Source organism: Bemisia tabaci, chromosome 3 (genome assembly GCF_918797505.1).
Source record: "Bemisia tabaci chromosome 3, PGI_BMITA_v3".
Taxonomy (NCBI): domain Eukaryota; kingdom Metazoa; phylum Arthropoda; class Insecta; order Hemiptera; family Aleyrodidae; genus Bemisia; species Bemisia tabaci.
The window spans coordinates 33,771,661-33,799,450 of NC_092795.1; the positions used below are offsets into that span (position 1 = coordinate 33,771,661).

General features: G+C 37.6%; 1 protein-coding gene across 2 annotated transcripts in view; it reads left to right on the top strand.

Annotated features, from left to right (window-relative positions):
- Positions 1–27,099, top strand: part of LOC109043918 (glutamine--fructose-6-phosphate aminotransferase [isomerizing] 2) — a 33,464-nt gene extending 6,365 nt beyond the window's left edge. The window contains exons 2-15 of one of the 2 annotated variants that reach the window (XM_019061281.2): positions 10,168–10,275; positions 10,652–10,741; positions 11,504–11,817; positions 12,588–12,729; positions 14,059–14,082; positions 15,711–15,865; positions 17,149–17,272; positions 17,902–18,017; positions 18,531–18,729; positions 19,059–19,303; positions 20,677–20,832; positions 21,987–22,115; positions 22,816–22,950; positions 24,698–27,099. In XM_019061281.2, coding sequence (XP_018916826.1) covers positions 10,168–10,275; positions 10,652–10,741; positions 11,504–11,817; positions 12,588–12,729; positions 14,059–14,082; positions 15,711–15,865; positions 17,149–17,272; positions 17,902–18,017; positions 18,531–18,729; positions 19,059–19,303; positions 20,677–20,832; positions 21,987–22,115; positions 22,816–22,950; positions 24,698–24,808 — 2,048 coding nt within the window. In that variant the 3' untranslated portion in view covers positions 24,809–27,099. The remainder of the gene's footprint in view (positions 1–10,167; positions 10,276–10,651; positions 10,742–11,503; positions 11,818–12,587; positions 12,730–14,058; positions 14,083–15,710; positions 15,866–17,148; positions 17,273–17,901; positions 18,018–18,530; positions 18,730–19,058; positions 19,304–20,676; positions 20,833–21,986; positions 22,116–22,815; positions 22,951–24,697) is intronic. The other variant, XM_072298201.1, reaches the window with a different exon arrangement.
- Positions 27,100–27,790: the final 691 nt, after the last annotated feature.

Below are 27,790 nucleotides of genomic sequence, written 5' to 3' on the forward strand. Positions count from 1 at the left end.
AGGTGTCGCGGGACTGTTGGATCCACTCGTATACGAGGAGAGGTGAAAAAGTTAAACAACGGGTAAAAATGCGTCGACTTACAATTTTAGTTTTCCCGATTTTTTATTTAAAAGGGCAGGGCAGGTGATCTATATGTTACGTAATCTATAGACATAGTGGGAGGCGGATCATATTTACAGACGATCTGAAAAAGTTAGAAAAATAATTTTGCATAATTTATACCAAGATCTTGATTTCAGTGACATGTATCGCAGGCTGTATAGCAAGTAACGAATGCCGAGAAAAAATTTCGATTCCCAATGGTTTTTTCCTGTCAATATAAGGTTGGGCTCCTGCTTCTGAATAATTCCCATCTTCTAGTGCATAGCATCTAAAGTTGGACACGTGTTTCTATCAAACGGAACTATGTGCATCAAGGCATGAGCCCTGAATCTCATAAGATTATATGCTTAGTAGGGCTCACGTCATAATGCACATAGTTCCGTTTGACAGAAATGCGTCCAGTTCAGCTTAAAATTGAAATTTGACAGAGTAATTATTTCAAAGGAGCAATAATCAATAATCAATCTTATTCTTCCCGACTTAATAACGGAGCGTTTTTTGGCGCCTGGACTTTTAGAGCGCCTCATCTTGCTTCAACCTGGATTTTCCGAAGACAGCACTCAAAAATGTTGCGATGAAATGCGAAACGCTATAAACGTCTGTGAGAAAATACTTTTGATGTTAGGCAAGGTGGTGTTGTTAATTGCGCTGTATTTACATCCCGGAAGCTAAAATCATTACTGCATCTGGATTTAATCGATGACGTGTGATCGGAGAGATGTGTTATTGACCGTCCTCATAATCGATGTTCATGAGGTCCACGGAGGAACAAGAGACAATGACCTTGGTGGAAGGCGTTAGCTTCTTTGGACCTGCTCCAACGCACTGTTGTCGAATCAATACTCGATCCAAGTGGAAAAGATGTGCTGGTATTTCCTCATTTCAACGGGATGTTTCTAACAGGGAACAGTTCCATTTTGCGAATGAGCCTTTGGCTGCCAAAAAACTGGCGATATGGGGCTCATCTAAAAAGTGGACTTGTTCCCTTTTGGAAACCCCCCCCCCCCCCGTTTTCTGAGAGCGTTCACAGAGGAAGGGACCTTTGCCGAAGGAGGCGAAATTTCCACAAGAGTCTTTTTTGTCGAATCGGGCCGAATATTCGGTTTTAGAGCTCTCGAAAGTCTTCAGAAATGAATGTCAAGTGCGATTTAATTCAATTTTAGGTTCACGCAGGACGTAAGATTTCATTCGTGTCCAGCGACTGAAAAAAGGACTTTATAGGCCACAAACACTTAAAATCGAGTTATTGACCATGGGGCATAAAGAAGAAGCACGAAGCGTCTCTCGCGCTTTCGTTTCAATTGGATAAAGGCCAAACGACTGTCGAGAAAACCATACCTTAAATACACAGGGGCGGTCTGGTCAGGGGTGCCAGAGTGCTTTAGCACTCCAGAAATTCTGACGGGTAGCTCAGAGGGCCCCGGCAGGTTTCTTGTAGGGGCCCCAAAATTAGAAAAACCCATGTATAGGAGGACTTTTTGTTAGATAGAAGGGGCCCGGGGCCCCACCCTAAAGGAAGGAGCCCCGAAAACTTATTAGCACCCCAGGGATTTTCGAACCAGACCGACTCTGTAAATACGAAGAATCTCGCAAGCTGTTGACGGTCTCTCTCGCTTGTGCTTTCTTTCTCTCCTCCGGGCTGAGGTGTAAAAATTGGCAGCATCGCCGCAGAATGTTTTGATGGTCGCGTCGCGTCGGAGGATTCTGTCGACGTCGAGTGACCTGGGGCGGGGGCTGATCAGCGACGGTGCTGACCAGTGACCCTCCCTCGGTGCCCGGCTCTTTCCCGCTTGGATTTTCTCTCGACCGATTCCTGATTGCCTTGAAGTCCTTGAACAACAGTTCAGCTTCGCCACCGCGCGTCAACACCAGAGAAAGTCCTCACCAAGTCCGTCTTTTCCCGATCCGCAGAAAACCCCACGTACGTTAACAAACTAGGGGATCCGCCCCCTGGCCACTACGCGGCCCAACCTCTGGGGCGCTGCGCGCCATAAAGATCCGCTTCGCAGCCAGCGAAATCTCGGACGAGAAAACCACAGTATTATTAAGACATAAAAAAAGAACCTTAATCAACCCTTTTATGGACGGGACTCCACTTACGATAATTTCCCAATTACGGACTTCGAACTCTCCTCCCTCACCTCAGCCTAGCAAGCGTCTTGAAAATGGTTTTATCAGAACAGAGAGGATTTCGTATCAAAACAGGACTCTTGTAGTTGATATCTGTATGCTCTGGGAAGAGTTCCGTTGCAGTTCAGAAATTTCCCAAAAAAAATTCCGATTTTGCGGGGAAAAAAGAAGGTGAAGAAGTTCTGGATACCTTAAAAATGTTAATTTACTCGTAAAATATGCATTAAAATGCAAATACATAGTGTGAAAGCAAGTGTTTCAGGCAATTCTGTATGCACAGAGGGTATAAGATACAATATTAACTCGATCAAACCATGGGTTTTGGTAGAGTACCTATATTGAGAGAGTATGACCACTGGGCTCCATGGAGAGGCTTAGGACCCAAAAATGGCGGTGCTTTGTTTTGGTTTTTGTGGATGGGAGGGGGGGGGGGTCATTGCCAACTTTTGACGGTTTTCACCAACCGCACTTGCTGCCAACCTAACTACATCTAAGATAATTTTCTCAAAAATTGCACACGATTAGCCTTAAAAATATGTAAAGAAGTCGCAATAGTGCATGTGGGTAAATTTCTCGTTACGATAAGCAAAGAAAACTACATTTTGAGTCATTTTGCATTACATCAATTTATGGCGTCCGCCATTTTTGGGTCCCAAGGGCTCCATTCAGCCTAAGATGGCTGAGCCAATCAGAGGTGGTAACACCAGTGGCCATACTCTCTCAATACATATAGGTACTCTAGGTTTTGGTAGCGCTTTCTGTATTAAGATGGACGCCGCGCCGTCTAAACGTCTTTTGGGACCATCTCAGATCCGGAAAATTCCGCAAAGAACGTCTATCGCAGCAGAAAATCTCCTTGAAGGGCTCCCGGCGCTGCGGAGGGCGCTAACGAATTTTGCTATTCACGCAGATTCAAGAGGCATTCGAACACGGCTCATGCCGCAAAGCGCGCAAGTGATTCGGGGCTCCTACAACGTGTACGGCCTTTTTCAAGCTCTTTGCTCCTGGCGACAAGTCGGAAGATTTTGAGCTCGGAATCAATTTACCCGGAGCTAAACAAACGATTTGAAGTAATTTGGGTGAAAGCTATCGCGGTTTCTCTGGGATGTCGTGCCCGGTGGCTTTCGAGTAGCGCATGGGCATCTGCTGTGCTAAGTAAGAACGCCGTATGAGCCCTCAGACGTTGCCAAGTTTCCCTCGATAGAAACCGGATTTATTAGGAAAATCGTAAATATTTGTTTTTAAAATTTTCAGAAATTTTGCACGCAATTGAATCGAAAATATCTGAAAGTTTCAAGGAAAAATATGCGTGAATGTCGTCGTTGTTATCGAAAGGAAATTTGGCAACTCTCGAATGTACTTACGGCGTTCTTTCTTAGCGTGGCAGATCTAGCGTCTATTTACGTTGAGTCGCATCTATTTAAAGTGCGGCCGATGCGATACTCGTGGACCGGTTTTCCTCGCGGCTCTAATCACTGCTGCGTCTTCGAGAAGCCAAACCGTCATCCTCGCTCGTCAAAGGGATTTTCAGGAGACCAGACCCACGAACGTATTTCAATCAAAAGGGACTATCTCACTTGTGACATGGACCCTGTCATGGGTGTATGCTCATCGGGCTCAGGTCCCAGCTCACCATGCATGGAAATAGTTCATTTTTATCGGAATGCGACACCGTGTTCAATGCTTTGCATCATCCGGCCAGATTATACCAACTGGATTTTGCGAGAAGGAATTGAGGTTATTGCGATGCTACTAAAATTGGACTTTTTTTAATAAAAGGAACTTGCGCCAAGCATGTTTGAAAATGATCTTTTTAATTCATTTCATTTTTACTTGGTTGCATTCAGCATAAAATACCACGCGTAATGGATCACTGGAGAAGGTGGGAAATAAAAAACAAAACCACTTGCTGTCTTTTTGAAAATCTTACATAGAAAACTATTCACACAGCATGCAGGCAGTTCGGAAGTCAACTCCTGAGCGAGGTATCATTAACTACTTTTAACACTTATAGAATGACAGTTAGATTTCACAAATTACAATGTTTGAGCTTTTGCCATCCGACCAATATTCATTTTTGCCCCCCCCCCCCCCCCATTTCAAGTATCCCCGAGGAGCGCTGACAGTCCCTCAAGTCCCGTCCCCCCTCAGTCCCTAATCAAGCTAGCCTCGGGTATCCAAGGGTTGTTTATGACCATCAAACTCGGGTCACCTGGCCGGAAATCGAACTCGGGACCTCCCGATCATAGAGAAAGCGCTACAATTATTACACCACAGGAGGCCGACAATTTTTAACACTCGTATCTCGTGTAGGTGTTGATTTCCATAATTCCCGTTGTGTCATTCGTTTTCCTCGTGAAATTGAAGAAGGAACATGTTGCGCTGCGCAACTTGCGTAGTGCTTTAACTCATACTATGTGCTATGAATGGAGGCCGCCTCATTGTGAAACCGCTTTTATCTTGAAAGATTAGCCTATACAAATCCGAACAGCCTCCAATGCTTCCATCCGTACATACAAAAAATCGTAAGGTATTTTAGTTTTTCTCCTGTTTGTGACCGTCTAAGAGAAAATGGGCCTCAGTTACAGAGTTTTCCCCGAAATTACTATGTCAATGGACTTGTTTTGTATAATGTTGCTACATACGTACATTCGAGTCGCTTTACAGCGCGCCCAGGCGCTCTGCGACACCTAATCGCCATCCTTGCCTATCGATCCAGAGGTCATCTGGTAAATGGCATCTTGTGTTGCTTCAAGTTGTAATTTCGTCCCGCGATTGGAATCAATCTACAGGATAGGTTGAGCCTCAGGTGGTTTTTCCAATTTTTCATCCCTATCACCGTCGTTGATGAGCCCTCCAATTTTGTGTCCGTCCTTATCACATGGATCACATTTTGCAATAAAAACCGCTTAACATCTGGCTCGTCAATAAAAGCATCTGTTCGTATAGCAGGGTGTCTACAAGTCCGGAATTTCCGGAAAATTCGGAAATAGTACTGATTTTTTAAGGGCGGTCCGGAGGTACTGAAAAAGTGCGGAAATTTCGCTAGAAAGTCCGGAATTTTTCACTTTTGTTGCAATTGGAGAGAGAACTTCAAATTTTTGAAATTTTCCGAATTTCGTCAAATGGAGGTACTGAAAAAGTACTGAACTTTTCCGTTGAGGAGGTACTGAATTTCTGGGGAATGTACTGAAAAAGCACTGAAAAAGTACTGCTTTTTGGCCAGCGTGTTTTTGTAGACACCCTGTACAGGGAAACTAATGGCACAATATGTCCTTTCTACACAGAGCCAACAATACTAGCACCTTATGGCACATTGTAGTCCATATGCGAGAAGTCCCAAACCATTCTACATACGTCTTTTTCCAAATTCCCGATGTAGGTCTACTTTTTTTCTTTTAAATGCGCCCATTTGGAGTTACTGCGACTTAATGGCAACGGAAATTGCGATCGAGACGGGTGGGACCGTTGAAAGAGCAATAACGCATCGGGTTCGCAGTTGCAAGCGAGGTGGGCACGGACCATGTGAGGAAGAAATTAGCATAAGGTGAATAAGCCGAAGCGAAGAAAACACGACAGCCCACGCCACGCGACCCCGCCCGTATTTCACGCAACCGGCAACAGGTTTATCATCCCAGATTCGGCTCCCATATGCTCGCGCCGATACCATCTCGCTAATATTACATGCACCACTACTCAGGGAAAACAATCGTTTTTATTAAATATGAAAACTTTAAAGATTCTCGGGTGGAAAAAATTGCGCTCCGAATTGATTTTTGAAAAAATCACCCTCTCGGAGCAATATCAGCCGTGCTAAGCAAGAACGCCGTAAATCCATCAAGATTTTCTCGCGTTTTTCGGAACTTAACACTGTCTAAAATATAACTGTTTTACCCATGCACCTCAAATTTTCAGGTTAAGTTCTCGATAGTATTTGTGAAAGAATTCCCATTGTCCCCATTGATAGAGAAGTTTTTCTGCTATGATACATTGTTTCCAAAAAAATTGACAATGGCGTTTACGGCGTTTTTGCGTTTCACGGCAGATATCATAACCTGTCGCACAATTTGTTTTAATTGCTTACATTGGAAGAATTAAGGATCCTGATGTCGCAGGAATTTTCCCGGAGTTTTTTGATAACCGAAAATCTCCAAACAATCAACTCAAATACACCTCAAAATTGTATACATGACAAACCTGGTTTCTCCATCAAGCGGCTGCCAAATCCTTATGGAGAAATGCATTTTAAACGATGAAGAGACCAGGTTTGTCATGCACTGTGACGTCACGAGTGTACCAAATCTGTTCTCGCGTAAAAGTGACCGTTATGAATGGATCGGTTCTTTTTTCAATTTGGGAGGTGATTTCAAGATTTTTAATAGTGCCATCGTTCTTTTGGTAAAATTTGCCATTGGAATCAGTTATAAACCGCAAATCCCCGCACCACTTTTTCCTTTTTCTATTTATAGTTACATGGCAATCGGCGCGGCGCGACACCGTCGCCAAATTCCGTGAGGCATCCTCAAAAAGTTCTTCGAATCATGCTACGAAGTGGAAACTTACCCACGACGTCTAGCTACAAACAACCGCGGCACACGCTATCTTGAAGATAATTTCTCAGCCGCGGAATAATATTGATCCTAAATTTTTGACGTCAAGACTCTTACCACTCTTACAATCCTGACGCCTTCGTTTTCACAGAACTGAATCCCATCTACCTTGTGAATCATCAAATTGACGATAATTAGTCCAGTTACTTCAGATTTGCCGTTTTTCACTCTTTTTCGGCCCTCTTCACTTCTTCAGCCTCTACTCATACTAACCCGTCAATGGCGGTAGGGTTTGTCCTTTTTCCTCCTCTCCACGTTTTCCTTAGACCACTCGATAGTAATCAGGAAAAATGCTGGAAGCTTTATCGATTTCAGCTCTATCCAAAGAGGCGCATCGTTGCCTTTCCAGCATTTGCGGATCCAGCAAATTGGCAACATTGTTTTTTCTCCATATAAACCTATGGAAATGTATCGATTCTTGAAGGGGCCAGGTGCTCCGACAATAATCGATTATTTAACATAGGTTTAAATGGAGGGAATCCGGTGTTGCCAAATTGCTGGATCCGCCCCCGTCTCCAGCCCTCTCTTTCTGCCCCGCCAAGAAAGAACACAGTATGTAGAGGGAAATGGGGTGTTACATTGTATGTTGTTTTATATTTAATTCTTACTTCAAGCGTTTAGAGGGCCAATATCACGCCAAAATTGTAAAAAAAATTGAAATATACCCGTGTAAAAAGTGACCCTCAGGAATGAACATGATTCCGGTCAATTAGACGCCATGTGGCCAGCTAAGGTTAAAGTCGACTTTCCCTGAAAGTCTTTTCTTCATCATCTTTGACATTGAGCTCGTCTCTAGGAGGGCAGCTAGCATTGGAGTCAGCGATACAAGTTTAAATTATCGACGACCCCTTCCAGTGGGGATGAATTGATTGATTTCTCTCTGAAACCTATAGGAAAGGATCGATTTTTAGGGCTTTCGCAACCAACACCCTCCAAATCGATTTTTTACCCTAGTTTCAAGTGGGAAAATATCGATAATTAATGAATCACGCCTCTCCATTGAGCCCATTCTTCCAATTTGAACGTGGAGAGGTATCTTACATCATGGTAAACTTTTCGGCCCTCGCAAGCACGCAAGCTTCAGGTAATTATTCGATTCACCCAAATCCTCCGAAAAAACTTCAAAATCTTGGATTAAATCTGTGGGAAAACTAACCCACTGAGTCTCCCTGCAGTCAAAATTCGTTTTACCGAGGCTGATAAAAGGGGTGGCATCGAGGCCTCATTATTCCAATTTTATCAGAGATTTATTTTTAAACTCACCGTGGCCCCAGTGCAGTTATAGCAAAGAAAGGTAAACAAGCCTATTAGAGGCAGAGGTTTGCGAAATACATTTTGTGGAGGTAGAATTTAAATATTCTGAGAGTGGTCGTGACCAAAGATGTCTCTCAGCACGTGAATCGGTGGATTTTCATCCGAACCTGTCTATTAGTTGATTAGCTATAAGATATAGGCATTCTAATGGAGCTTAAAGGTCAACTGAAAATGGACTCGTGTGCTTTTAACTTGGACTGGTTCACATGGCAGGCGCGCCCCAAAATCCGCGAGCCGAACCACCGTGTCCTGTGATAGGAGAATAAATTTCCACTATCATTGTCTCTTTTCATTCTGTTCCGTGACGCCTATAAAAATCTAAAAATAAATTGATCAAGAGTCATCAGATTGTCTCCTAGACTTTATTCCTGGCTCAATTGAAGGATATCGATTATTCTCGTTTCTGTGGTGGAAGGAACATCAAGGAAGACTCTGTTATAATCTTAGAATATTTACGAAATTCCGACCAAATTACAGAAATAATCATAGCATGGTCGTGACGTCAAGTCAAAATCGTGACTCAATAAGTTTTGTATTTTTCAAAATCTCAAATTGAGTTTTTACTATTTATTTCTAGGAAATGTATGCCTTCTTTATGGTGAAATTTTTTTTTTTATCGCAAGATTTCTAAACTTCTGAAATCATTCCATCGTGCGTGGGAATTGTTTCCTTCCAAAATTTCATCGTGGAATATCATTTTATATGATGATGAAATTTTGCATCTCGGCTTTGATGCCAGAGATCTTCGTGCCCAGTTTACAGAGTAAAAAACCAAAGAGAAAGGAGACTGATCTGAATGGAGTCGGGCGTCGGCGCAGCGTCGCATCGCGTCGGGACGTTGATCCAGAGCGTGGCACGTGACGTCATACCGTGCCGCCTTGATCCTTTCGAATACCTACCCGTGCGTCGCGCCGCGCGCCACGCAATTTGTAGTCGCGGAAAGGAGGGTGAGGGAGGGGAACAATTTTAATTAACTTGCATCGCAAGCAAACTGATCCTGCAATCCTGCATCCAGTGGCATTTCCATTGTTTGACGCTCACGCGCTAGCCTGACGTCACACGTAACGTCATGATCCACGCGCCGCAACGCTCTCTCGCATATTCGAGGCAATAGCCCACTGAGTCCACCGAATTTATTTCAAAATATTTGGAGCAATACTATCACCGTGAGACTGAAAAGTGCTTTATTAGGGTGTCAACAAGTCCGGAATCTCCGGTAAGTCCGGAAATAGTACCGATTTTTCAACGGCGGTCCGAAAAAGTGCGGAAATTTTGCCAGAAAGTCAGGAATTTTTTTCATTTTTGTCGCAATTTGAGCGGGAATTTCAAATTTTTGAAAATTTTCGAATTTCGTTAGTTGATGGTATCGAAAAAGTACTGAATTTTTCTGTTGAGGCGGTACTGAATTTCTTGGGAACGTCCTGAAAAAGTACCGTAATAGTACTGATTTTTGGCCAGCCTATTTTAGTAGACACCCTGAATTAGGGCATTGGTTTTCTCGCCCAAAAAGAACTGTAATACTGTTAAAAAATTTTCGGAATGTTGTATGCGTAACAGGATTTTGTTAATGTTTTCAAAATATTGTTTAAAAAAACACTTAGGTACATTATCCTTTTTGGAATGTGCCCTTATACCTCTGGGTTTTGCCAGCATATTTTCAAAGTGAAGGGGTTCCTCCTGAGATATTTTATGGTTTTTTGTTAGGTTTATCAGAAATGTCTCATGAAAACGTGCAAATCCTACGAGAACATGCCTCGATCTCATGCCAGATTATTAATGGCTGTTGCATTTTATTTTGAAGAAAAACGAAATGCATTAGTTTTCCTCTAAAAAAATAAAATATACACCGGGCATCAGCGTTAGAGAGTTATCCTGGCCTAGCACGCTCACTCCTGCTTCCAAAACCTCCGAAGCTACTTTCTATTAATTCTAATTTTATGTAAAAATGATTTTACCTATTTAAAAAACTTATTCCACTAATTTTTTCGTCTTTGTTTTGTTTTTTAACAGGAATTTTTGCTTACCTGAATTACTTGACACCCAAAACTAGACGTGAGATTCTCGAACTGCTTGTGAATGGATTGAAGAGGCTTGAATACCGTGGCTATGACTCAGCTGGTGAGTAATTTCATAATCACTCATCAGTTTTTATCCTTTGAAAAGAGGGAAAACGAAATTCAGCACTCCAATACTGTGTGTATGACACTAGAATGAACGCTATCAATCAATATTTTGCTAAGTAGATTGCACAAAAAACATGAAAAGAACTGACATGTTAAATTTTAAGAGTGAAATACTTCAATTTTATCTAATTATAGAATATTGTCTTTTAACCTTAGCCTTCAAGCCAAGAATAGTTCACGTATTCCTATCATTAAAAGTGCAGCTTTTTCTTCAAATATGTAGCAATATTAAATGCGCTCTAATGGAGGAAGCGTAATTTTTTAATTATCTTCTGTAAAATAATACATTTATGTGTATTTTGCATTCACAGGTCTGGCCATTGACACACCAAATGGAAAGGATGTCTCCATCATCAAGAAAAGTGGCAAAGTACAAGCCCTAGAAGATGAAATCAAATCAAGTAAGCAGTCACAAACATTTAACAAAGCAATATAAAGTTCTGATGAAATCATGACCAACGAATACCAAGAGATGGGCACAGAGCTGCCTTTCATCCCCGGAGTATTAAGTGATCTCTCTCATCGCCATCATATTTTACTAATTTAGAGACTAGGCAAACAGTGTCACGGCCCTAGTCAGAAGTTAGAAAAAGAAGAAGAATATGATTTGGCTGTCGTCTCTTATATATTTTCCATTCACATAAATTTTCTGCTCTATTTAAGAGGAAATGCCCTTCGTTCCAAAAAATAAAAAAGTGTTTCCTTTGAGAATAAAATGGCCAAAACTAAAGTAGCCTCACATGTCGGCACTCTAGTGGATGAAGTTTAGGATGAGAGATGCAAAAATATCACTTTATGGAGAAATGCATCAAAGGCTATTATTGTTCACAAATTAAAAAATTGTGTTTAGTATACAGTATTCTTTCTGCTCTTTGAAACCTTTAAAACTACAAGTGAGGTCAATTTTTACTTGCTTTAACTCTTTGAACAACTAAAATGTTTGTTCCGGCAATTAACATCTATGTGAGGTGATAAAGTTGATGATACTTTGGATTCCTAGATATAGGAACAAGTAAATGCACATCCATAGTGATTACACGAAAATCATGTGGCCTATAGATGTTGAAAATAGGCCAACTCACTGCCTTCTCAAGAAATATTGAAAGATTTTGCAGGACCTACTCAGTTTATTTAAACTTAAACTCTTTGTTTCTTATTTGCAGAAGAAGAAGTTTTAGATGTAGACGCAACCACAGAATATCATGTTGGAATTGCCCACACACGCTGGGCTACCCATGGAGTGCCCAGTGCTGTCAATGCTCACCCACAGCGATCGGACAGTGACCAGGCATTCTGCGTCATCCACAATGGAATTATTACCAACTTCAAAGATATCAAAGCTTTCCTCATCAGCAAAGGTTACGAGTTTGAAAGTGACACAGACACAGAAGCCATTGCAAAATTAGTGTTCCATATGTACAAACAACATCCAAATTACTCATTCAGAGAATTGGTTGAACAAGTCGTCCAGCAACTTGTAAGTATCATGAGAATTATGATACAGTTATCACCTTACATTCTTGATCAAAGATTGAGTAGAATTGCCCAATGGGTTCTTGGTTAGTCGCCAAACAGTTCATTTGAACTGTTAAACAACAAAAATGTCCATCCAGGCAATCAAGATCTATGTAAGATGATAAAATCAATGATACCTTTAAGTCCTAGTTCCAAAGATAACTTGACATACATAAATAGTGATAAGACAATACCAGTGTACCTATCTAAAAAATAGGTTGTAGCAGTAAGAAAACATCTTATTTAAACATCGGAGTTTTTGGAGCTTAGGAAAACTGTTGCATTAAGAGTTTTGGGACTAAGGAGACAAACATTTGTAGCAAAAATTCACATCTGAAGAATCTCCCTTTCCATCGATCAATCTGTTAAGTACATCCTTTGAATGATAAGATAAGACATCTACATCTTATACTATCACCGTAGATGGAAACTAATAGCCTAGGAGGCAGCTTCAAAGCATGGCAATTCAACAACAATGTTAACAGGAGTTTTCATAATTTTGATATGAGCCTGAGCACAAAAATTCTTTATTCTCTCGGTTTTTCAATTATTTTTACTCTAGTTTTACTCTGATTGTGTTGAATATCGTTTATTTTACAAGTTCCTAAATTTGCATCCACCGAATGTTAATTTTGATATTTTTGAACTAGTATTGCATGTTTGTACGGACTGAAAATTACGCATCATTAGAGCTAAACAGAATGTACTGTAAATTTTCCCTTGAATTTTCAGGAAGGAGCTTTTGCTCTTTGTTTCAAGAGTAAACATTACCCAGGAGAATGTGTCGCAACTCGTCGGGGTAGTCCACTCTTGGTCGGCATCAAAACCAAAAGGCACTTAGCAACAGACCACATTCCTATTCTTTACAGTAAAGGTATTTATATTATGCTTGGTTGTTGAAATATTGACTGCTTTTTTTAAGTTTTTGTTTTCAGCAAGGTTTTTTAAATTGTTTTTCAGCTGTTTGTGTAGATGTGTGTGTATGTGTGTTTTGTAGAAAGAAATCTTGATGGATAGCTCAATATCTATGTGTTTTTTGTACCTATCCTCTATTGTTTCAAGATTGTGTTAATGCTTCTCTGTGTGTTGTGTAATCCCCATATTATAGTGAAAAAGTCACCTGATTTTATTTGCATGACTCCCAAAGAATTATCTTGTTTGTATATCTACTAGTTGAGCAATGTCTGTGCGCCAATTACCAACTAGAAGCAACTATTAGACCTTTTTTTGAGTATGAGTGATCGCAAATAGAATAAAATTATCTTTCAGAAAATTGATAATTATGGGGAGAATTGAATCCTCTCTTGTTGGTGTTCTGAGTAAATAATTCTATACTTCACAACAGTAACCATTATTCTATATGTGTTTGAGATGTTATTTAACACTATCTCAAAAAATTCAGGCAGAACATTTTGAAATCCCTGCAATGCATCCATCTGAAAATAATTTTTAGAATAACTTCCTATTTTCTCTTTAAAATTTTTTAGGAAAATTTATTAGACGACTTTATACTTCTATCTCTTTCCCACTAAATAATTTCTGATAACCTCGACACTTTTTTAATCCTTGAAAAAAACTCCTTTTCAAGAACCAGAGCAATGTCTAGTGAACGTCTGCTAATGAGTAAAACTGGCCATTCAAAATTCTAGTCTGTCTTCAAATCCCCTTAATGTTATGAAAAATTTTCTGCAAGAATATATTCCCAATTTTGCATTTTGAAAGACCATTTAAAAGCAGGCATGTCTCTTCCAGCCAAATTTTTGGTACCTATTCTTTCGTTCCCTGAGCTGCAGATTTATTCCTCAGAAAGACACCTTATCTTTTAAATTTTTACTTTCATTTCATTATTATTTTTTCAAGCCAATGATATTTTTAACTGGCCCATAATCCTTTTTTATCTGTGACTGATTTTATTGCATCAGCATGCATTTTTTTAAATTACTCATGAGCAATGAATGGAACACACTGAGGGGAAAATTAAGATTTCGACGTCTTTCGAAACTCTAGCCTTCTCCAAGATCTTGAAACTCTCTATTTTTAATTTATTGTCTTCCTTCTTGTTAGACGGATTTTCTGATCTTCATTAAAGAATGGCCCGTTTTATCCCTAGCCTTGTTATGCCCCATTTTATTTGCATTCGTCTTACTCATTTTGTTTGTTTTGTTTTTCCTGTTTCTCCCCTCTAATTGACCTGAAATAAAAGATGCAGATTCTCACAGCCACTCAGGTACTTTTCCTTTTCTTTTACTTTGTTTCCTCTTCAACAATGGCTTTGCACGGGTCCTGTCCAAATTCAAATGGTTTCGGTTTCTTAACTGGTCAAGGTATTTGTAATCTTCGATGCCTTTTTCTCATTAATCCTTCATTATAACTTCTTTTCCTAAATCTTACTTTGAATGAACTTCATGTTTCGACAGATTTTGTTCTCTCTTTGATAGGAACCAACAAACTTAAACATGATTGATGATTGATGGAACAAACAGCACAAGCACTTTTTATCAATGCGTCGTCGAGAAACTTCTTCAAAAGATTTTTTTATTGCGAATTCTTTAGCTTGTAACTGAGATGTTATCATATAAATTAAATTTATGGTAGGATCAAGTAAAGTCTATAAACCCCTCTGTCATAACTTCTGAAAATGAGTGATATCAAAAGATTTGGCAGATTGCCTTTTTCTTCCAAGTCCAATCCTCTTTACTCCTCTTGTGTCATCGTCTTCTTTCAAATTTCATTGATATGTCTACAGTTTTTCAAAGAACGAACATGCATGCATTGTATAATTCTCATACATATTCTCTACATCATATTCTTGTACTTCTTCCCTGAAATCAGCTGATACATGTTATTTCAATGTAAATAGCTCTATCTTTTGATGTACTAGCCATTGCCATAATAGAAGGTGTGTGATCTCGTGTCTTTTTCTTAAAATGGATACATTTTTATGTTGCGCTCACTTTGTAATCTGTTGTCTTTCTTGATACTCTCCGGTATGTAGCCTAATGCTGTGTATTTTTGGTGGTAGTTTGATGGTAAAGGGTTCTCGCTTTTTTCTATTGCACAAGTATTCACAATCATTTCTCTCTAATCTCTGCACTGTAAAAGCAACTCTTTGCAGAAAACTCAAAAACCTATTGAATAAAATTCCTATTTCAATAGTATTTTAAAAATAAACTATCTTGTCCCGTCAAAATTCTGATACATGTTTCCAAATTCTTCCAAATGAACATGTTTACTCCTATTTCTGATTCTTGATTTATTTAGCTAACTTGTTTCTCTTCACTTTCCAAGTCATTTTTTCATGAAATGTCTCATTTAATAGTCCGTAGATTGCCTTTAGTTTTTTTTTTTCCATTTCTGAAATCTTAAATCCTCAGTCTGTGCTTTTTGTGATATTTGCCACATTTGTAGCATAATTTTTAGTTTTTCACTACTGAAATTTTTAAAGTCCGTTCTTCCATCTCATACTTAAAAAATGATGAACTGTAACCCTTTGGTCCCCTATTGGCCCATATGCCATTTCAATGAACTATTGATGAACTAAATGCTGTACGCCCTGCATAAAGTAGCAATCTCAAATTAAGGAAGAAAGCTTTTCGATGGCTCTTAACTCTTCTGATTCTGGTCCATGTTCCAAATTTCTTTCTGCTAGTTTCCAAAAATTGAGAGACCAAAAATGATATCAAAAGATGTTAAGGTAGAATCATGCCTTTGAAAATTCTATTTTTCAAAGCTAACCAATTGTTGTATCACCTTCATCATCATTGCGGCTTGATGAGTTGATATTGGTAAGACTCTTTATGAAATTCGTCGTTTTTTCTAACAGCGCAACTAAAGTGCTTTGTTCTTTTCATGCAGATCATAGACCGCATGGACGCAATGACATTCCACTCATCCCTAGAACAGAATCAACGGCTGAATTCAGGCCGTATGAAGATAAAGAAGTGGAATACTTCTTTGCCTCAGACGCTAGTGCTGTGATCGAACATACTAACAGAGTCATCTTCCTTGAGGTGAGTCTACTCTAACAGTGCAAAAATATCTTACTCAGCCAGGTAATTTATTTATTTCTGATGCAGATTTACCAACAATGAGCTTTTATCCTAAAAGAACATCAATGGTGAAACCATTATACCACCGATCTTGATGGCAATGTTTGGAAATTTCTTGACATATCTTATTTTTTCAAGAGATGATTGCTAGACTTAGTCACTAAATTTTCAGAGAATATTTTTTAAAAAGCTAAGGAATGTCAAATAAACTTATGTGCGAAACTGATGTTCAGGCCTTCTTTTGCAAAGTAAAATTTAACTGGAGATTTGGAGTTTCACAAACCAAGATGTGTCTTTTGGCACTTTCACCATCAATATGTAGGAATTGTTGGTTAAAAATGTGAAAAAGAATTTTTTTGACTTTCAGTTGGCTGAAGTGTATTAGATACCCTCTGGTTTTGTGCTTCTACTTTCAATTCACACTGTCATTTGGCAACTAAAGAAACGAACAGATAGTTATAGTTTTCTCTGCATGCAGTCTTTCAAATTTTTTAAGCATATCAACAGCATACCAATATTGCAAAATGAAGAGCACCACCTCATATTTTTAAGCTTAAACATTTAAAGAAATCAGGCAGAGTGTACCTTTAGGTTAGAAAGAAAAACATGAGATAATTTGATCGCATTAAGCAAAAAGGAACCATGCGCCTATCAGTCATCATCAAATTTAATTCAGTACTATATTATTTTACCAGAAAACGGCAGTGCAGATTTTTTTTAAAATCACAGGGGATTTCCTCCGTGATGTGAAGCAAATTCCCTTAAATTTTTAGATTAAGAATCTGTACAACCTTTCTCTTGTAAAAAAAGAAATTGTTCAATGAAAATCGGCAATGGCTGATGTGACAAGGTTCGTTTCTGCTTAACACAGTCCAATTATACAATAGCTGAGAGGGGTTAGTTCTGCATCATTTAGGGTAAAAATCATCTAAAATTATTTTAAAAAACTGACCCTTAAACAGCATTTTACAGGTTGAGTACGAATACTAGGGAATTCGAGAAAACTGCTTTTAAGTTTACAAGTACTGGCTGTTGTCACTCTTCAAAAGAATTCTCCCTTAACATTTATATCAAATTATGAAATATTATTATCAAATTATTTACAAATCAAATTATGGCTTGATACTTTGTTTTGCACAGTATGCTTACAGGTAAAAACGAATTTTTCAATTTTTTTGTAAGAATTTATAAGATAGAATGAGTTTTTCCTCCTAAAAAATGTATGTTCTTTTTTTTCATCGCAGGATGATGATGTAGCAGCTGTGAAAGAAGGTCTTCTTGTCATTCACCGGTTGCGACGATCAGTGGATGACTCACTTACAAGAGAAATTACCACAATTAAGATGGAAATTCAACAAATCATGAAAGGTGAGTTTGTTGTGCATCAAGTGCGCTCTTCTTTGTATCATATGATTTTTAAGATTTTCATGAGCTGCTCTATTCACATGAAAAAATCGCGGCTTGAAATCTCAAGTAGTCTAACTCATTAAATTTTAGAGAGTTTTGGATTTTAAGCTCTTAATGTAGGGTTACACAGAAATATTGCTAGATTTCAGATTTCTCTGATGCATACAATGAATTACGAGTGAAAAACAAATTTTGGGCAATCAATTTTGTATGGAAGCTGAACAACGTTCATCACAAGGTTTATTTAAGACACAATTTTCCATCAATTATCTACTCTGTCTTTAATATTTATTTACTTTAAAGGTACCTACATTGGAGTCCAATAATATAAAATGTAGTACAAGTCACTATTTTATGACACTGAAAGGATATAACCCTTAAGAATGGCTCAACTTAAGTTCTTCTGTAGGAAGCGTTGAGTCTGTATGTCTTACTTCTCAGCCCTAAGAGAATGTACTCTAATCATCATTAAATAACATGAATATTGAACATCCTCAGTTAACACCAACAGAGGACTCCATCATTTATCAGCAATCGGAAAATATCAACATTTAACTTTAATGTAACTTTGTTTTTCCCCCATGCCGTAGGTAACTACAGTTCATTCATGCAAAAAGAAATCTTTGAACAGCCAGAATCTGTAGTGAACACAATGAGAGGAAGACTTAATTTTAGAGACAAAATAGTTGTATTGGGTGGAATTAAGGTAAGTGTCGCAGACCTTGCTTTCGAATTTACTACACTGATTACTTTTTTTTCTCCTTTACTTTCTCGCTTCTCTTGTGTATAGAGGAAGTATTTTCATCGCTTTTTATGAAAGACGCAAGATTTTTAACTCAACATCTTCTTAACGAAAAATGTCTACTCTCTTGACTAATTTCAAAAGTTTCAGACATCATCTGAATCAAGGTTGTCCAGTTTTTTCCATTTGGTAGTTTTAGTCTTTTTTCACAAGTATAACAAAAATCAGGCAAATTCATGTCAATTTATTCCACACATAATAAAATTTCATTAAAAAATACCGCAAATTGAGAAATGATACTTTGTATGTTCTGTTGAATACTCTATTCCCAATTTTCAATGTGGCTTCAAAAAAATTTGCTGATCCAAACTAAAGTCTCTTTTCCTATGGACTGTAACCAATACCTTTATGAAAGGCAGAGTCCTTGTGAACTTATAATTCAACAATGGTACCTATAATTGTCTATTTTGTACTCAGGAATACATTCCCGAAATTAGACGATGCCGCAGGCTGATGCTCATTGGTTGCGGTACATCGTATCACAGTGCTGTAGCATGCAGACAGTTGCTGGAGGAATTAACGGAATTGCCAGTCATGGTCGAACCAGCCTCCGATTTTCTAGACAGAAATACTCCCGTCTTCAGAGACGATGTCTGTTTCTTCATCTCACAATCTGGTATTTCAACATTCTTTTTACTCATTTTTCACTTAATTAGCACGCGAAAATCTTCTAAAAAAGTTCAATATTCTGGAATTTTTTAAATTTTCTAAAAAAAATTCGACTGCTGAGGGTTAAAACAGCTTTGTATGGTCTTGGAATATCCTTCAACTTTTAATCCATTGACATATTAATTATTTCAGCTGAAACATGCACGGATCAGTAACTTTAAAAGTGATCCTAAAATCAGGAAAAGAAATTTTTGCCGTCTTTAAAATGTCCTTTCTTCTAATTATTTTCCCATCAAACAAGTTATAATGTATTTACCTAACTTTCAAATTTTTCAGGTGAAACTGCCGATTCTCTAATGGCACTGCGTTACTGTAAGCAGCGAGGGGCCCTAATTGTAGGTGTGACAAACACAGTCGGGTCATCAATCTGTCGTGAGTCACATTGTGGAATCCACATCAACGCTGGCCCAGAGATCGGTGTTGCTTCCACAAAAGCTTATACTTCCCAGTTCATCTCATTGGTTATGTTTGCTCTTGTCATGTCTGACGACCGGATCTCAATGCAAAAAAGGCGAGAAGAGGTAAGTTCAACGTTTTTTCTAATTTTGGACTTTTCAATGGGTGAAAAAAGGAGTAATATTTTAAAATCTAGAATATTTGAGTGCTATTATCCATTTTGATTTTTGATCGGAACTCGAATCTTGAAACATGGAATTTTCAATTTTATTGGATAAAATGGTCATAGAAGTGAGGCTACACAATCTTTCGACTTTTAAAATCTATTCAATTTAAAACAAGCAATTCCAACGCCAAAGCGTTCGAGGGCGCTTCTTTAACACTGCAAGGGACGTTTTCATACACCTATATCTTACGAGGTTGCAGACAGAGCTGAACTAAAAAAAGAGATCCAAAAAGGGAACTGGAAAAACAAAACTATAAAACAGCTGACACGGCCAAGCGAGAGTTGCGGACGGACGAAGTGTAAAAAATTGCCTACGTGGAGGTGGTCCGGCAGCAATATGCCGCCGCCACTAGTCACTGGAAAACAATAGAAAATAGTAGTTGCGTACGATGCCAGGGAGCGTACTGCGAGCGCCTCTGTTTCAATTACCTAGCATCAAGTCGGGCCTCTAACCTTCTATACTCTCTGACTTAACCTTAAACCTTCAGCCCAAAGCAGCAAACAGCTGACGTTTGACGATGCTGCGCCAAGAAAATGAACCAATCACAAAATAGCACAGTAATACGTCACTAAAATGAAGAGGTCACGTGACTGTTCTTAATTTTTTCAAGTTCAATCTGAAAGTACTGCCTCGGATATAAGCATTTAAGCATAACGAGACCCTAAAATAATTTAACTAGGTAATACGTCAGTGCACGGATCTTAGGTTAAAAGCAAAACATTTCACGAAAATTTTTACAAGTACCAGAGAAGAACAAAATCCAAATTTTACAGCGTGTACCAGAATGGCATCATTACCCACAAGGCAAAAGATTATGTACTATAGTACATGTTACATCCGGAGACCCGAACGGCTGGAAAGGGCGCATCTGGTACCCAGAAGCACCCAAAAGGAATGTAAAAATTTCTTCCGAATTTTTAATATTTTGAAAAGAATCACGAAGAAGAGTTATTTACTGAAGAGAATAATGCAAAATTCCAGATTTGACAGCTGAGGCGGATTCAGCGATTTGACAAAATCGGATTTCCTCCATTTAAACCTATGCTAAATAATCGATTCTTGAGGGAGCACCTGGCCCCTCTAAGAATCCATACATATCCATAGGTTTAAATGGAGAAAAACAATGTTGCCAATTTGCTGGATCTGCCAATGTTTGGCAGTTTTCTGGAGTAAACCAAAGAGTTAATTAAAAGGTTGAAAGAAGTCTTCATTTGTCCTGAGTACATATTCAAATTATTTTCTTCATAGAATTATTTTTCTCTAATTTGTAGATTATCTCTGGACTAGAACATTTAGATGAACAGATCAGAGAAGTGTTAGCACTGGACAACAAAGTCAAAACACTTGCCGAATCGCTTTATGAACAGAAATCCCTACTCCTCATGGGTAGAGGCTACAATTTCTCTACTTGTTTAGAAGGAGCATTGGTAAGTTTGTATTTTTTCAAGTTTTTCCGCCTCGCATTATTAAAATCTTCGAGGAATAATATCTAGTGCATTTCCTGGAATGAATGGTCAGCAAATTCACTTTTCTGTTCTCATTGTTAATTTTTCATGAGTGTAATTGCCAAGTGATTGATACTTTATAACAAGAGGCAAGAGTAATAACATTCCACCTTTAACAATTGATCGTGTGTTAAGTTTAAACCACTAAATTTGACCGTTGGGTTTTATTTTTAGGCACCAAAATTTCATTTTCTGGTACAAAAGTTAAGTGGTCCTAATAATACTGTGCCAGAAGTTGTACACTTCTAATAGCTAAACACGCTTATGTTTCTTTTAAAATTAGAATTGTATTGTCACCGTTATTTTGCCCCCAAATGTTCTGAATTTCTTTCAATTTTAAGTTAAATCAAAGGCTTACAATTTTTTACAATCAAGGTTACACTTTTTTATATGATAATATAAATGGAAGAAAGGCTTGTAAGTCTAAATGAAGAATTATTAGATGCATACTTTGTGGATATCAGATGATGTCAACTAATTTTATAAAAGTATGCCTTATGTTTCTCTTTAATGGATTGTCTTGTTTCTAAAAGTTTCTCACTTAGATTCAAACATTTCGGAAGGAATGGAAAAAATTAAGTCAGCGATTCTCAAAGCATACTCATCTGCAAAAAATAATTGGTCTGGTGATAAAGCCCAAGTGGCGGTCGGAAACAAGGAATTTGGCAGCCAAAATAAAGCTAAATCGAAGATCCAAAGAATGTATTCTTGAAAAAAAAAATTAATGTAAAGGAATCCTGATTTGAGCTATTTTTGAAACTGGTCATTCAACTGATGAAGCTACTTTTAAAAAATACATATTACTATTCTTAAGAATAGGAATCTTAGTACTATAAGAACTAAAAATTAAGTCATCAGTTTTGCTCTAATGGGAGTTTAAAGAATATTTTTATTTGAGATGAAAATGAAATATCAAACCAACTACAGTTATGGTGGTATAAAGTCAGCAGCTGGAGGAACTGAATTTTCCTCAAAACTAAATTCCTCACCATAAGCCATTTTTCTGAAAAATTACTCAATTGCCAAAAGAACATAAATGAATTCTAACTAAGTTTTTTTGTTTTATGCAATCACAGAAAGTGAAAGAATTAACCTACATGCACAGTGAAGCCATTCTAGCAGGAGAATTAAAGCATGGACCCCTAGCATTGATTGATGACTCCATGCCAATCATAATGGTCGTCACGAGAGATCCTATCTTTACCGTAAGTATTCTTATAACCTCATATGATCAAAGAGAGCAACCTCAAAGTTCATTTTAAGACCAAAATAATCAGAAGCTTCACGTCTTCATGCTGTCCTGTTTAGGGCGAAATGTCATGAACACGAGATATTAGCTCAAGAAAATTAAGTGTCAGGCTAAAACTTTTTTGAAGTTTCACTAAAGTCAGTTGGTCACTTGATAAAGGTTTATGATAGCGTAGACATTTTTTAGAGTTATCTCATAAGGTGGATCCTAAATAGGCCATCATCAAGAATTATAATGTTGAATTTTTATCTGAAAAAAATAGATGCCAAGTGCATACTTAAATTGAATGTACAAATGTGAGGTTTAGTCGTAAAAAATTGGGAAATTTTAGGAAATTTACTCTGACGTGCTATGAAAAGATGATATTAGCGTGCAGATCAAGAAAATAATGAAGTTTGTAGCCTCTAAATTGACTAAGGAGACAAGGCTCAAAATAAAATCAAGCACATTTTTGGAGGAATTTCAGGGGGCGTAGTTATAAAAAAAAAATGAGTAAATAAATAACTAGATAATGTTTCACCTTACCGTTTTGATTCTTTAATGCTTTTTTATTCTTGTTTTAAATAGTGACTCATTATTTTTAACATTCAAACATTTTTGAAAAGTTTGTTTTTTATTCTGAATGTATATGAAATGAATTTGTGTCTAAATTTCAGAAATGCATGAATGCTATTGAGCAAGTCTGTGCCCGCCAGGGAAAGCCAATCATAATTTGTGAGAAGGGTGACACTGAAACGCAAAGCATGGCTTGGGAATACATCGAAGTCCCACACACAGTTGACTGTCTTCAGGTTTGTTATTTTTTCAATGTTACTGTCATCATTTGCAGCGGTGCCAAATATGTCTGGTCACTCAATTATTCCCCTGTATTTTTAAATGTGCCAGTAGGGCTCACTTTTTGAAATCACTCGGATGTACCATAGTACAGCACACCCATCAACCAATGCTGTTCAACGGGCCGTCCAAATATTTTTCTCCTTGGAACTGTCTTTTTGTCTTTGAGCCGTTATACTGTCAAGCCCTGATAGTCTTTTACCGTAAAAACGGAATGAACTGCTAATTGGAAACCCTTGAAAACATTTTCCTGTCAAAACGGTATTATTTCATTTGACAGAAACCTTATATAAGCTTTTCTAAGCTCGGAGGACTCAACTCTAGAAGCTTCTTTCCCGCCAAAACTTTTTAGCCAATGAGCGTCTTGCGCTGTAAGTTCAATCTGTGATGAGCCTCGTGACTCATTGTACCATGTGCAAACTGTGGCCACTGTAGTTATCTCCCGATATTGCTTTGGGTGTCCGGTTTTGAGCAAGGCAATAAAAGACGGCAAGGTGAGGGTCACCTCGCTGTCGAACCTTATCTTTACCGCCCGATTAACCATTCACCGAGGATCCACTAAATTTTCACAAAAATTTTTTCCATCTACTTAGCGAGTGTTTCCTTATTCTCCGTTAAAATACAAATAAAAAGAGACGTCATCTGTAAAAATCGGCCTAATAGGAGAGAAGTTACAGTTGAAAATCCAAAGAGATTAACCTAACGCAATTTCGATGCATGGAAGTTCGCCCAAATTGCGGTCGTGCGTAAATGCCGCATATTAGCTTAAAATCAAGATAATTGGATGGAATCTTTAAAATTAATTTTACATTCAACGTTCACAAATCAATATTTTCTCCCAAATTCAGTAGAAAGTACCAATTGATACAAATAGCTAAGACGTGAAAATAGTAGGTATGTGTCCAATATTTCGGTTATTCGGGACGCTTTTCCAACATATTCATGTTGGATATTTCTTCTTGTTTTTTGTTAAAGCTCCAAGGCTTTTTGAAAGATAAACTTGAATTCTAAGACTTAGTCTCTATCAGTGTTCACAAGCAGTTGATTCTCTCAACAATAAATTATTACCTTTAGTAGGAAGTAACCAGGAAACTATCCACTAATCGCATTGAGTGTCAGAAAATGAGAAGGAAAACTAAAAATTTGTAATATTTAAAGTGAAAACCTCTAAAAACTGTTCAAGTACGGACTTTTTTAATTATTTTTTTTTTTACTTATCACAATGCCCCTTTGAAGTTGCTGAAGTCTTTTATCACTTCCTTGTGGTGAATCTTAGTCATAATGTCAAGTAGATTTTGAGTGTTATTTGTTAAATGTATTGTATCTTCCTTCACGTTTCGCATCAATATAAATTATTTTTAGGATTAAACAAAATTTTGGTGTTTTTTCATGCTTTTTTACGTAATTTTATGTACACACCTTGTAAAGAATCTAAAAAAATGCTCTTAATTTGTACATTTCAGTAGCTTTAGTAAGTCTAAATTGGTTATTATTGCTACCAGAATCAGACAAATGAATAAAAAAAATTGGAAAGACTCACAGCAATTCATGGTCACTCTCAATAATGAATGTAAATGAAGCTTGATGGTCTGTTAATTCATATTCAAAGCAATAATTTAGGACCTGCAACCACCGCATTGCACACACATTTATCTGTCAGCAAGTATCTTCGCTAATGAGTTCAATGATTTTAATTTTTTTCAGGGTATCTTGACTGTCATCCCAATGCAACTGTTGTCCTATCATTTGGCCATGCTCCGAGGCTGCAATATCGATCACCCAAGAAACCTTGCCAAATCTGTCACTGTCGAGTAAAATACCTTCAACACCATTGGTGTAGCCTGATATTATGGGACCAATGTCAAATTTCTTCAAAACTTCACACCATTCAAAGAGTCTGATAACAATACTATTTTTACTTCATCATTTTAAGTAAAGAATTTTCAAGATTGGTCTTTCTTAAATGTCTGTGAAACAGAAATTGAAATTTGGTTCTTGGTACTCTTCTTTAAAAATTGTTTTCATATTTTGTGATGAAAAGCACCCAAATGTATTGAGTCAATCTAAATTTATGAAGGTTAAAAGATTGCTGTTTAAAAACCCACTGCAGAAAGGGAGCTATTGAATGTTTGGATCTACCATTTTTATAACTGTACTAAGGAATAACACCTCATGAGAATTCAGCATTGTCTTTCCTTTGATAAAACTCAAATTTTCTGGAAAGGCAGCGAGACAGGTTAGACTCCAAATCGTCAGATTAAAATACCCCTTTGTGCGTCCTATCGGGGCAAAAATGAACCCCACAACTAATATTCTTATACACTTTAGTAAACACCGCAGAGTTTTCTTCACTGAAAACTCAAATTTAGATTTTTCGATTGAACTTGACAATAATTCTATCCCTAAATAATTTGCCTTCACACTCAAAGGTACTTTTTCAAGTAGAAATTCTCATATCAAGCCGGAAATGAGATGAATCGAAGTATGTCTCGTCACCCGTCCGTTTTGCTCTAAATTTGAATGTTGAACATGCATCTGACTTTTTGTTCCTATCTACTTTGTTCTCTTGAAATGAATTCTCAGGATGAGGAAATGTATTGATCGTCAATTTAAAATTCAGATATTATCTTTTAGACTCATTGTTGTTCCTCAATTTATTCGATCAAAGTAAAATGACTTCAAGTCTGCAGCAATATTTTTAACCTCTATAGAGCCTGTTTTAGATTACTTTTCCTCTTTTGCTGTATGCGCAGGATAGGGAAAAGTAATTCGAAACGGGCTCTACCCCTCTTGAAGTATCAGGAGTCATTTTTGTACACATTAATTTGAATTGTTGAATCCTTATGTGATATGTTAACTTAAATGTAACAGTTAAAATCCAATAAACTGACTTACAGATTATTCGGTCAGATTTTTCATAAACTTTACATTTTAACTTTTCAACAAACTCTGTCCTGAAGTAAAATAAAAAAAAACAAAAAACTTATATGTGTACACATTCTTCTTCAAATATTTTTGACCTTATGACTCGTTTTTTATGTTGTATTGAATTTTAAAATTTTACAAGGAGTGCAAAAACTTGCCTTTGAAGGAAAAAATCAGGTTCTAACACTAGAATATTTTTCTTTGTCACAATTCAAATTGTGTACACCAAAGGTATAAGTCTCTTTGAAAGTAGCTTCATCATAGATGTTCTTTTCAAATGGAATTATGTCCAATAATACACCATAAAATGGGCAAGGTTAGTTTTTCACCCTAATTTAAGACCCTTTTTGTCTGAAATTTACCAAATTTTAAGTAGGGCATCAACTTGCACTAGAAAGTGCTCTTCTTGCATTTACGTATATCGAAAGTAAGGAAGAAAATTACTCTAAAAAATTTTGCATTTAAAAGCTCAGTATTATTCTAGTTCTTTAGTCAATCTTTTTGAAGTTGATTGGACGTACTTGTGCTAATAGAAACTATTCTGCACACTAACCCTATGCAGCCCTATGCCTAGTTCTTTATAGCATAGATTGATCTTTTCTCTTCCTCTTTTGAAAATCACAGAAAATGTATCATTTCTTGTTTTATAAATGTGTTTTGTTTGTTTGTTAATTTCTCGATCATCAAACAAATTTGACCCTTGTCTGATGCTAGATTTATTCGGTCCCAATTTCATGACAAAAAACGAACTTATTCTATCTATAAATGTATGTGCAATATATTTTTTTAATAAATTACATCTTTTTTTAAAAAAAAAATGGATTTTTTCTTTCATGGTTTTGAATGGCTCACTCTTGTAACTGTCGTTTTTTGCAGGAGAAAGGATTCCCATAGGGAGCAACATATCATTCAAATTATTAGTGAATTACTTATTTCATGTAGAGATGTAAAGTCCTATCAAATGAAGAATGAAATTTCGTTGAAATTCAGTATGTATATTGAAATTTTTTTAATAGACACTGCAGGCTGCTAAATGAGTAGAAATAATGCAATCAAACTCAAATGAAGAGGCAGGTCCAAGGAGGCTCTCTCTTGAGGGTCTTTTTGTGAAGAACAGCCTGGATTCGGCTGTAATTCCTTAAATCTTGGAGAATATTTTTCCAAAATTGTAAAGCTCCAAAGCTCCAAAAAAAATTACAAACGAGAAAAGGCGACAAAATCTCTCATTACCTGAGAGTAAAAGTATAGTAATTTCTAATTTTGTCGTCTTTCGGTGATACAAGAGACAACACCTTTAATTAGTCGAGTTAAGAGAGAAACCAAACACGCAATATAAACTTGAACGGCGCGGCGCGGCGGTCGGCATGAAACGCATAGCGCCTACAAGACTGCATGAATACTTCACGCATTGCGTCAATCACAGTGCGGTCTGCGCGGCGCGGCGCCGGCGCGGCGAAGGAAGTTAAAATCCACATTTATGTTTGTTCTTCCATAATTTTTTCGTTCATTTCGTACAAATGGAAGGCCGTGACCACACAGAGATAGGTTTACGGAACTTAACTTTCGCTAATAGTGTTGACAGGGCTTTCTCAGAAAATGTGCCCAACACGAGTTAACGCGTCGTATGCATCCCTTCCCCTCCGGAACGTTTACTTGATGGTTTTTATCGATGTTTCAAAACGAATGAGAAGGGGGCGGCAAAATACAGGCGGCCCATGAGCGGCAAGTAGGTAAATTCGACTCTGATCTCAGAGACGTGCAAGGGTCCAGAGTTCCAGACAAGGACGGAAAATTGAAGAAATGGAATCGTCGTACATGTTAAGCACCATTGCGCGTTGGCATAATGGCACAGTCCGCGGACTAAGCAAATTT